Here is a 12,218-nt window from a genome sequence, read left to right on the forward strand (position 1 = left end):
ACTTATCCAGCCTTGCAAGAACAATTGGCATCAGTGATCTTGTCCACAGCTATATTTATGCTTAGGGTGTGAGGATCTGCCGTTTTTCTATTCGACCGGTAGCATTTAGCTGCAACGCGCACAATGTTGGAGGCATCGCGTGGCTCAAACACCTTGATGTCGTCCAAAAAAGATGACATGAACTTGTTGGTTCCCCTGTCCATTGTCGTGGCTGATATTTTGTGAAAATCCGGCAGAAATGCTAAACTAATTGTGATAGGTATTTTTCTCGAACCTTCAATAAAAGAACCACAGACAACGTATATGAATTTTATGACCAAGCTTTTGCAAAAGGAGAAGACTCAGCAAACTGCTCCACCAAGCCGTTCACTGAGCGTCCTGAAGACCTTTGGTTACAGCTTGTCTTTTATTATCAAGCAGAAACAGGGAGGATAGCTAAACTGCACAGGCAGTTTCTAAGATGGGGAGTATTCCGGTTGATAAGAAGGCATCTGTGGAAACGTAATTTAAGGTCTGGGAAACACACAGTTAACCATTTCACATGAAGACAAACAGGCAGATGGGGCCTCCAGGTCAGTTTATACACACAGAAGGAAGAGAACACTTTAAATTGAAATTGAACATTAGACTGAATATGAACTAAAGTAATAACAAAATGATAATACCAAAAAATCTCTAACATTCCCCCCTTTTTATCATTTTACCATGTGTGTAAATTTTATTCAAAAGCCAAGCATAGAAAATAAAAGAATAGATCCAATAAATGCAAGAATCCTTTTTATTTTAAATACACAATGAATATATGAATATGATGAAATAAATGAAAAATAAAAGAAACAGCAAAAAATCAAATGCAGTTTTCTCATCATTAACACCACTTGTTTTCACATTTTCGTTGTAGGAATCATTCAGCAAATTAATTAATCTGTTTATGGATTACAGAACATCATCAGAAAATAAGTCGTCTTCATTTGTGTCAGGATATTTTCGCCAGCTGATAGCTGATCACAGCAGTGTTAATTGTCTTTAGCATCATGCTTCGAAGGCATGGAATAATGCAACTGGTGAACAGGCAAAAAAAAAATCAAAACACCCAGAATAGGTGTTCCAAGCTTCAACAGTAAATTCCACCATGGTCCGGAAATGAGCCAAGAAAGAGAGTCAAAAGGATGAGATCCTTGCGTTCCACTTTCCACATAATGTTTAAGTTCCTCCAGGTCATGTAGAGCGTCAGAAATAGTTCCACCAGTTTTTGTTTCGTCAGGAACGAATGTAGGGCACGCTGGGCCAATGATTTTACAAACACCTCCCTGAGAGGCTGTGAGGAAGTCCAGTACAACACGGTTTTGCAAAACCATGTTTCTCAGTTCAGTCAGCTCTCTCATGGTGCCGTTTGCCAGCTGCTGTGTGCTGTTGATGAGTCGCAGTAATTCATATCTGTTGATCTCAACGTGACTTCAAACCTCTCCTGTGCATAACTGCATGCTTGGAGCGGGCAGCTAAAACGTGTTGTCCTTTCCTGATGAATGCAATCGGGCTTTTTAGGAGGGCCAAAGCACACAGTCCTCCCCAATAGCGTGGCAAGACCATGTAAGCTCCATTTCCACACAGGAAGTACCAGTCTGCCATCACCCGTGAACCATAGTCTCCTGGCACTATGGCGCTGCACAGTGTTGTCTCCTGTTGTCCTCTTGTCCGATGTGTGATGTTGAAACTCCTCTCCTGAAGCAAGTTGTCACAGTCTGGGTTGTCCTTCCAGACTTTGCAGCCGGGGGTCGCCCTCTGACCCCTGCAGGCAATGCAGTTGATGTAATCCGGTGTCGTGTCGCAGTAGGTGTAAACTTTTTTACACAAATTCCAAGGTAACATCCCAAGAGAACGTGTCCGTCGTTGAAAACGCAGCTCCTCAGAGACCCGGGTTTAGCTCCTGCTAAAGAAACGGTCTCTGGTATTTTCCATGCCGTTTGTGGAAACGGTGAAAATGGAAGTACGTCAGCATTAAAGGAACAGTTCATAGATCCAAAAAGCCCTTTCACGGCATCTCCTGTCCAAAGTAGAACGGAATAATCCTTTTTGTACCATTTGCATTTTCTTCGCATTGGCACGCTGAGTCATGGTTGTGTGCTAAGGCCACAGAGACACATCTGTTTGCCATCAGTGATGTGTCCTGCATGCAGACCTGAGTTGTGTGTGGCAATTGGCAGCTGTGCACACACATAGCAATTCACCTCTTTCTCCTCGTGAGCAGTCCTGTTCATCAGCTGCCACCACAGGTTGGTGCTGTAGTCATGTGGGTGGAAAGTGAGGTCACTTCCTCCTCCAAACATCAGACATGCTGCAGTCACAACACAGTAGAAGATCCATCTGGCACATGGAGTCTCCATTGCTGCTCAGCGCGCAGAGATGTCAAAACCCCCAAACAAAAGAGTGAGGATGCGTCGAGTTTCTTCACTGGCGTTGAGACGAACCGCCCTATTGGTCAGGAACCCCTGTGTAGCCAGCCTTCCCCGTCACTCAGGATTAGCGGTCCAACACTCTCTGCAGCTTGCAGTGACTGAGATGTATCCAACTAGGTCTTTCAGCAATCTTTACAGCTGTTGGTGTTGTCATCAGCACCTGGAAGGTCCGTCCCACCATGGACTCGCCCAGTTCTTTTGTTTGATTACTTTAATGTAGACCCAGTCTCCTGGCTCGATGGGAGCGGCCTCCTGCCAAGGAAGAGAATCAGAAGGCAGTAAATTTGTACTGGACACTTCCTTCAGTTTAAGAGTTTTGATCATATAATTTGCTAATGTTTGTTCTTCATCTGCTTTCTGCAAGTCAGGAGCAAACAGAGGCAATCTATAAGCTCTCTCATTAATTATTTCAAAAACATGCTTTGCTGGAACTATTTCAACTCATTTAGAAAAAGCATAAATCATCATCTAACAGTATTAGTTAATTCAAAAGTTCATAACAAAAAAAAAATTTATGTAAGAATTTTTTAGTAGTTATATAGTATTACCTCACCATTCCCCCATAGAAGATCCTTTAGCAAACAATTACAGGTTTACCTTTCATTTATTTTACTTTTTCTTGTAATTCTTGCAGCTTTCAACATTTCTATTTTATTTCTCTAAAATAAAAATGACCATCTTTGATTTAAACCAAATCTCAAATCCTCTAATTCAAGATTTTTCTTTTTGAATTTATTGACTATCAATCAAATCTAGATTAAAATGTTTTAGTCTGAAATCTAGAAAATGTTGCTATTACTCACAATCATCAGTTTTTAGTAGCAATTTACATCTCCAAGGTTGCTTAAAGCCTCAGACTTTCACTTAAATTTGCATTTCAGACAAGTTAACAATGTAAGTTTTTTATATTTTAAATTAAATGGTCAATAATTTCATCCGTTACTCAATTTTGTGGTAAAATTTCTCTCTTCTCATAATTTTCATTCATCCCAATACAAAATACACAAACAAAAAACCTTTCTCAATCAATTTGTAGATTCTTTATAGAATTCAACTCTAAGTTAAATGTTTCAGTTAAATAAAAAAAAATACTTCATAATATTTCAACACAACAATATCAATTATTTTCAACACTTAGAGATGTTTAATTTAGGTCCAAACTAGAATTTATTTTAAAGGAAATAAAACATTTGCCTTGAATATAATAATTTTTAGTTGGTGTAATTTAGCTGTATCACGCTATCAGTTTTTTTTTTGGTTTTTTTCATCCCTTTCGGGATCCTCAGCAAGTGAGGAATTACAACAACACTTATTTACCATTATTTCAGTACTCTGCAATTTAGCTTACAATGGCTTGATATTTTGTGCTTTTTCTTCAAAGAGAGTGCTCTAAGTAAGCGCTTAGTGTACCCTGAAGAACAGTCTTCTAGGCCAGACTCGTTCTGGTCCGGTTCTTCACCTAGGATTCTATTTCCAAGGACAGAAAGTTTTACTCTCAAAGAAATCAAGCACCATTCACACATACACACACATCAACAAAGCAGCAGTAGCAAAGCAGCAATGTCAGCACAGTAATGACATTGCAAATTCAAACTTCCTATCCGCACAAGGATATCCCCTCTCTGATTGAGGGGTCTCCTCAATCAGAGGAGACCCCTCTGATTGAGGAGGGGTCTCCTCAATCAGGAGACCCCTCCTCAGGGGGCCGGACCACATTTGGTCCGGCCCCCTGAACAATACCAGAGAGCATTTAGATTTGTTTTCATATACCGTATTTTCCGGACTACAAGCCGTTTATATGTGTATTTTTCTTCAACCACCAGGGGGCTCTTTAGCGGGAAGTGAATCATTGGAAGTCTGGTTACTTGCGCGCCAACATTGAGCCCACAAACAGCAAAATGAGTAAGAAACAGATGACCCCTCTGATTGAGGGGTCTCCTCAATCAGAGAGGGGCTCTAGCAACACCTCTTCTTTCCTGAGAACTTTACAGATTTTTAGTCAAAACGCTGTTTACCAAGGATTCTCCAACCCCAGAGTTTTAGTTAAAACGCTGCTTAACAAGGATACTCAAAACCTCAGAGTTTTAGTCAAAACGCGGTTTAACAAGGATTCTCAAACCTCTAGATATAGTCATTTTAAAATTCACCTACGTTTCTGTAGCTGTCGGGTTGTCCAGTTGGATCTCGTCACTCAGCCGTTGGCAGACAAAGTCGGACCTACGTCGCCGGCCCAGCGAAGAATTTTACTTCCTGGGTCTTTCTTTCCAGGTCCTGTTGACTCTGGCCATGCATGGATTCAGCGCGTCTTCCTCTGCCTGACAGCGGTAGGGTATGAGAGATCCCAGGTTTCGGCACCAAATAATGATAGGTATTTTTCTCGAACCTTCAATAAAAGAACCACAGACAACGTATATGAATTTTATGACCAAGCTTTTGCAAAAGGAGAAGACTCAGCAAACTGCTCCTCCAAGCCGTTCACTGAGCGTTCTAAAGACCTTTGGTTACAGCTTGTCTTTTATTATCAAGCAGAAACAGGGAGGATAGCTAAAGAAGACAGCAGAGACAAATTATTACTGCACAGGCAGTTTCTAAGATGGGGAGTATTCCGGTTGATAAAAAGGCACCTGTGGAAACGCAATTTAAAGTCTGGGAAACACACAGTTAACTGTTTCACATGAAGACAAACAGGCAGATGGGGCCTCCAGGTCAGTTTACACACACAGAAGGAAGAGCACACTTTAAATTGAACATTAGACTGAATATGAACTAAAGTAATAACAAAATGATAATACCAAAAATTTGACTCAGAAATACTCTGCAGAGAGTCCGTCGAAATGAAAAATGCCATGTTTACACATAGATGCTAAGCACCGCGAGGCTCTGCTTGTGAGACATGCAGCCACGTGGGACTTTCGAGGGGCGTTTCTGGGCGGAGCTTGGTAAGGTCCATATCATAACTGACTGAATGTTATATTTTTAACGTAATCTCGGGTCGGCTTGTGGAGCGCAGGAGGTTGCCATGGCAACGGGTGTGCTTAAATGACAGAGAGAGAGAGAGAGAGAGTAAAAGGGTGCGAGTGGTTTAGAGTTGATCACCTGTTCGGGTTGTTTTACTTTTCTTTACCTTTGCTGTGGCTCATCACAGCCGCTGTAATTTCTGAATGTTCAATAAACGACAAACTTGGACTAATTACCTCGTTCTTTGTGAGTATACGTCATTTACAACAAACATCAAACACGGTATGTATTTTTCATTGAGTGTTTAACAAATGGCTCCTACCGTGATAATGGGGTATATGCCACGGACTTCCGTTTTAGCACTTCCGCATTTTTATGCCACAGAATGCTTCCGCTGCAGAGGCAACAAAATGTTAACAGGTAACAGTATGTTAACAATGGCTCCTCAGTCCTGCAGGACTATTAATGATGCTTATATAATTATTCAGACGTCCTGAAACGCTCCAACAACAACAAAGGATTTATGCTGAATGTGTCAAAACTTCACAATAACTTCGAAGGTAAGTTAATAAATCGTTTGTATTCATCATAATGCCTCATATGTCTGACGTAGCTAACAGGGACAAGCTTACAAAGGTGCTATGTAAACTAAGTGTTTTGATTATCTGTGCATTGTGCAATCTACATATCTATGCTGTATAGATAGATAAAGATATAGATATAAACATATATAGATCTGTCTATGTTGTACCCAAGCTATCAGTCGAAGCTGAAGTTAGCTTCTGAATGTAGCATCTAATTCGTAAAATAGCTAAAGGGCGATTACACTTAATTTTTCACTATCTTGAGCTTTTTTAATGTGTTGTACTTTAAAATAACACCTAGACCAGTGGTCCCCAAACTACGGCCCGCGGGCCGGATCCGGCCCGCCTCCACATTTGGTCCGGCCCCCTGAACAATACCAGAGAGCATTTAGATTTGTTTTCATATACCGTATTTTCCGGACTACAAGCCGTTTATATGTGTATTTTTCTTCAACCACCAGGGGGCTCTTTAGCAGGAAGTGAATCATTGGAAGTCTGGTTACTTGCGCGCCAACATTGAGCCCACAAACAGCAAAATGAGTAAGAAACAGATGAGATGTCTTTGGAAAGTTTTTTTGCAAAGAGGAAAAGGCCCAGAGAAGGTCCGGGATGGATTTATCTCGGACCGGTAGGTGAGTCCCACATTACAAGCCCGCTCTGCGTAACATGCGGCGACCGGCTGCTAATGAGGTAATGAGATAATGAAGCTTCAAGCTGCTTTACCACGTAGAGACTAAGCAGGCTGTGGGTATGAGCAACACCTCGGGTGTCCTTGTCTCTCATCACTCCCACATGGGACCGTCTTGTTGCAGAGAAACAAGCTCAGGGCTCCGTTAGTCATTATGGTGAGTTAAAATTTTCACGAAAGTAAAATGTTCGTTTTTGTGGTGCTCCTGTATATTATTTTGAAGGGATATATAAACGTTACCATAGCGACCAGAGTCAGAGCGTTTGGGCAGTGGTCAAGAGGAGAGGAGTAGAGCTTGTGAATCTTAAGTCTGGTTTAGATGGCAAAATTTAAGAATTGTCGGCCGATTCTCCAAACCTCTGTGACCACAGAGCTGATAAAAGTCCAGCAGGTTCGATCGGTTCGTGTTCAGCCACAAGGCAGGAACCGATTCCAGTCACGAACATCCTGATTCCAGAGGATAATCCAGTAAAACCCCCAACATAGGATACGGGAATTTAGAATAAGCAAACACGGATGACGATGTAGAAGCAGTAGTGATAGTTTGTGGAGTCATTTTAAGAGATAAAAGATGTAATAAAAAGAAAAGGCGGTGGATGAAAGACGACGGGAGCAGCCGCTCTATTTGCTGCACTATGATTTGGAGGTGAATGTTTTTTCATAGTTAACATTTTTAACTGAATAAACAATAATGACCTTTAGATTTAATAATAAACATTTCCACATATCATCTCCGATATCTACCGGACTCTCAGTTGCGCGATATGTCAGCTGTTTAGGATTCCCCTCTGTTCTTACGTCACCGCGTTTTCTGATTGGCTACCTGTCACATTCAGCAGGTTGTATTCTCGTTCCCAGGCAGGGAAAACTCCACAGGCTGCGATAAAAAGGCCAAGACAACCCAAATAGGGCATATTATTCAGTATTTAGTAATAAACAGGTTGGGACCACTGACTGATTTAGCACGTGCTAGTGGCAGACATGAAGGATCAGCACTTTTACTGTTACCGTTACCGTTAGGAAACTACCGTAATCAGTTCTGTTAAATCTTGGCAACTTTTTCTTTTTCAACCATAATAAATGTGATATTAATTGAACTGTTATGACTCAAATTTTGGGTGTCCGCCCCCCTCTGCTGCTGCATCATTGTGGAAAACCTAGAGCGGCAGAGATATCTGAGGCTTAGATGTATGGAAGCCCGTTTCCGCCACTCTGTTAAAAAAATAAAATAAATTATCTCAAAATAATGAGATTCTATCTCATTATAATGAGATAATTTTATTTTTTTTTTAACAGAGTGACGGAAATGGGCTTCCATATATGTTTACTGGTTTTAAAAAAAACAACTTTGGGGTTGTGGTTTATAGTCCGGTGCGGCTCATAGTTCAGAAAATACGGACTACAATCCTTCCTGGTTTTTTTCTGTGAAGAACCCAGAGAGCGTGTTTTAAATCAAGCTTTAAGATAATGTATGAAACTTCATGCGCAAAATAAAATATACTAGAGAAATATGAAATCATTAAATCCACCGTTGGGTTTGGGTTCGCCTCCATGGTCGCTGGCCTCGGTGATGCTGGTATTTCTTCAATATGACACTTGGGTCATGTGATTGGCTGGGTGTTGAAATCTGACAACGATTGCTAATGTCTGTGACCTGAAGTAACCTCGCCATTTTGTACAGCAAATTTTTAGATGCTGAATTTGAGACAGCGAATTTGAGCAAGTTGAATTTTTAGGACACTGAAAATATTGCATTAGAATTTTTAAAAGTTGAATTTTTTATATGCTGAATTTTTAACACCGAATACATATATTGAAAATTTCATCACTTTGAAATAGGAATGTGAATTTTTTTAACAAATGAAAATTGCAAACATGTACAAATAATGACACTGATTTTTTTTTAAATTGAAAGCATTAAAGTTTCAGATGCATTTTTTATTCAAATTCTGATGGCACATATTTACTTCCATAATTTTGTGTTAAATGTATGTCAACTGTTTGACATACATTTGTTGAAAAAGAAAATAACTTATTTCCTTTCTTTTTCAACAAATAATAAGCTGGCAGTTTAAACTTATTTTCTGGTCTGTGGTCATTAATATACCAATACATTTCACTACTCTCATAGCAGAACCTACCTCTGGTCTTATTGTGTGTTCTAGTTACTGTAATCGCATTGTAAGTATTACATCAGCAGCTGGTTATAGCTGGGAAGCAGTAACAGAACCTTTTGTTTCTGGCCTTCTGATTATATCAGGTCTTCTTATGTTGTTGGGTTGCTTTTATGTTGTCTTGTGCAAATGCCATGTCCTGCCATCTCTCTCTCTTAGAGAGAGAGATGGCAGGAAATCTCTCTCACATTGCCTAAAATGCTTCAGTGTTTTCATCCTCTGATTTTGGGTCTTATCTGCAGTTCTACCGCAGATCTAGTGGGTGTCTCACTTGGCGGCCATAGATAGTTCGAAGTCTGAGAAACCTGTGGAACCTCCTGACAGGCAATAAACAGGTAACTTGTGTCAGAAACAAAACTTGTGCAGCATATTTTTGAGAGTGGTTATATTATTTGTGTAGCGACTTTTTGTCCAAAACTGAAATTCAAAAATAAAAAAACTTAAGACTTAAAGGTGATCAAAACAAAAGGTGAATCCAACTCAAATAGTCACCTGATGCACCATGGGTTTCTGGCTTATGCAGTCCAAAAAGATTAAAAAAAAAGTCAAAAATTCAGTTCTTTGTTGCTTTATTCCATATTCAGGCAATCAAGTTACAGGCGTCACATGATTCTGCTGCTTTTCCTGCTCTGATTCCTGCACCTGTTCTCTGACTGATTGACTGACTGGTAGACTGATGACTGGCAACTGATGATTGATGACCAACTGAAGTGACTAAATGGTAAAAAACTATATGACCACCCATGTGCATGAGCTACCTAAAACTTAAGTATTTATACTGTGAAACACCCATATCCCAAACTGAAATTAACTAAGTGAATTAGTAACCAAAAACTTTATTCTAACTAGTGTTAAACAAAAATTCCAATTACAAATCTACTAGAAAATAAGCAAATAAAAATGAACTAAATAATCTAAATTCTAAGATTTGACTGAAAATAGAGAAATAGCTCCTACAATTCCACAAGCCCATCTAAATGGGAGCAAAAAGTCCCTTAATTCCTATAGCAACATGTAAACCTGTTGCAATAATTTGGACAAAAAGTTTGTCCCACAATTTGTAAGACTTTCTTTAGGAATTCCTACTCTAGAGTAAAGCTGCAGAAGGCAGGGTTGTTACGTAATTATTCTAATACAGGAAATTTACAGAAAAATGCTAATATGGGAGCACGCCGAGACAGGTAAAATACGGTAGCTTCCCGGCCAAAATGGGAGACTTGACAGGTATGAGTTAGCAACATGTCAGATAGATCTGAGTACAAAGGCCTCAGATATTAGTAATATCTGAATATTACCAACGATGACCTGTAGATCTCCTTTCTAATGAGCCCACAAAAAGTGCCTTTCAAAAGGTGCTTCAATGATTGGCAGCCGTTGTAGCTGCCATTCACTGAATCATTTACCTGAAAGTGAACAAACACTTTTCACAGGAAGGCTAAACAAAATAGCTGCCGATTCTACCGAGTGTCTTGTGAAAAACCATATGACCGACCCAGGTAATTGAATTGTCCAGCTCCATAACTTTGTGCCAGAAGCTTCACACTTTCCCTTATCCGATACAAGATACCTCCTTTAATTTCGTAAACTGATTTTTTCAGGAAGCCCATCTGGCCCTGATGAGTTCCCTCCACCTGTCACCCTTTTAAACCAGAGTTTAAAAGTAGAATCATCTCTCTGGAATGCAGTAAAACTCAGGGATTATTAAAATAGGTTATCTGGCTTAGACAACTGTGATGTCCTTTCATCACCTGAGGCAAGTGGTGGTTTCTGATATGGGCAACATGGGCAACTACCCAGGATAGCATCTTGTGGGAGGCGGCTTAAGCGCTCCCCCATCCCGCCCCCGAGCCTCAAATACCCTTCGTGCCCCTGCTCTTACAACCAGAGGATCTGAATGTTAATAGTGCTTAATGCAAACCATCCTCATCCAACCCCCCAGACCTCCCACCCGCAACAACAACTTTGTGGAGGGGGAGGGCATATGGCAGTGCAGGAAAGGTGGTTCAACAAGGGAGCCAAACAGGCTAGGATTGTGTCTGCCTGAGCCTTTTAACTTATCCCTTCTTTTCTGAGCTGTAGACGTCTTAGGCACAGCTCAGAAAATTTACTAGAGCTCTAGACTTTTTAGTCTAGAGCTTTACTGTATGTGTGACATACCAGGTATGTATGTTACACATACACACTTGTATGTGTGACGGTATACAAGAGGGAGATTGACCCTCTGATGGAGCTCCATAACTCTGTTGATAACAGCAGGTTATCTGCTCTGTCTGATAATCTGAAAAATCTGAGAATTTTCAGATTATCAGTCTCATATTATACTTATGACACAGTGATAGTTTTAAGAAATCTGTAAAATACCTTTTTTCTGTAAGTTACATACTTCAGTCTTAAACAAGAATTACCAAAACAAAATCAAATAAAACTGACATGCATAGATAAAATTTCTCTCACACACACTGACAGGGTTAACAGAAGTTATTTTAATAGGTGTTGTACAAGGAATAGTTGTGTCATCAAACAGTGTTCTGACAGCAATGTGGGCTTGATAAGGAGAAAGGGGATCCCACAATACAATGGGAATACAGTAAGGCAAGGTAGCACTAAAGAAATTGGGCTTTAACAATCAAAATAGCACATCATGAAGAGCATTGTTTACATAATGTATGGCAAGCACATAGTTAATAATGTCAATTGATCTACAACTTATCAGTTAGGTAGGCATTGAAAACCATCATTGCAAACTTAGGTTAAAAATAAGGAAGGCGTAATGATCTCATACATGATTATGTATAAGCTAATGTATATAATGCTTTTTTTCTGTTTGAAGTTTGACTAAACTTTGAAGAGCTATAAATAAGCTAAAACTCACACAAAAATATTCTGCTTGCAGGATTGTCCCTACTTTCGAACCAGAGAAAGATTACCCCAAAACTCAATGTCAATAGTTGTCAGTTTCACGGATGCTCACATGCTCCAAGAAGTCGTTTGGGCATACTCATCGCACTTCCACTGAATTAACAGTGCAGCAGCTGTCCTTACATTAATTGTTAGAACAAAATATGCACAGAAGCAACAGTATACCGTCATAGCATACCTACGGCACAATCAAGGCTGAATTAGAAAAATATAGGTAGAAAATGATTACATTCAAGAAGACAGTACTAGCACAAAGGGGTATTATAGTTACTCTTTGTAACGAATATAAGAATTTTGAACCTTAAAGATGCATTTTTAAATAGAAAAGTCAAGAGGATGAAGGGCTAATCTGTAGATGTACAGTTTTTACTGGATGTTTAGGTACATGGAGCAATTCCCAAACTATATTGAGTGGATGAAATATTTTTTTATTTTTTGT

The 12,218-nt window shown here is 39.7% G+C and overlaps 1 protein-coding gene across 13 annotated transcripts in view; it reads right to left on the reverse strand.

The window, feature by feature from the left end:
- Nucleotides 1-304: 304 nt before the first annotated feature.
- The window catches only part of bbx (BBX high mobility group box domain containing), an 82,220-nt gene continuing 70,306 nt past the window's right edge, over nucleotides 305-12,218 (reverse strand). For 8 of the 13 annotated variants that reach the window (XM_081615890.1, XM_081615894.1, XM_081615893.1 and 5 more), the window contains one exon: nucleotides 305-4,839. In XM_081615890.1, the coding sequence (XP_081472016.1) occupies nucleotides 4,674-4,839 (166 nt within the window). In that variant the 3' untranslated portion in view covers nucleotides 305-4,673. Of the gene's footprint in view, nucleotides 4,840-5,736; nucleotides 5,809-12,218 lie in introns of those variants that run through there. The other 5 variants (XR_014090999.1, XR_014091000.1, XR_014090998.1 and 2 more) reach the window with 4 other exon arrangements.

The sequence above is a fragment of the Poecilia reticulata genome, chromosome 14 (genome assembly GCF_904066995.2).
Source record: "Poecilia reticulata chromosome 14, P_reticulata-male-v2, whole genome shotgun sequence".
Classification (NCBI taxonomy): Eukaryota; Metazoa; Chordata; class Actinopteri; order Cyprinodontiformes; family Poeciliidae; genus Poecilia; species Poecilia reticulata.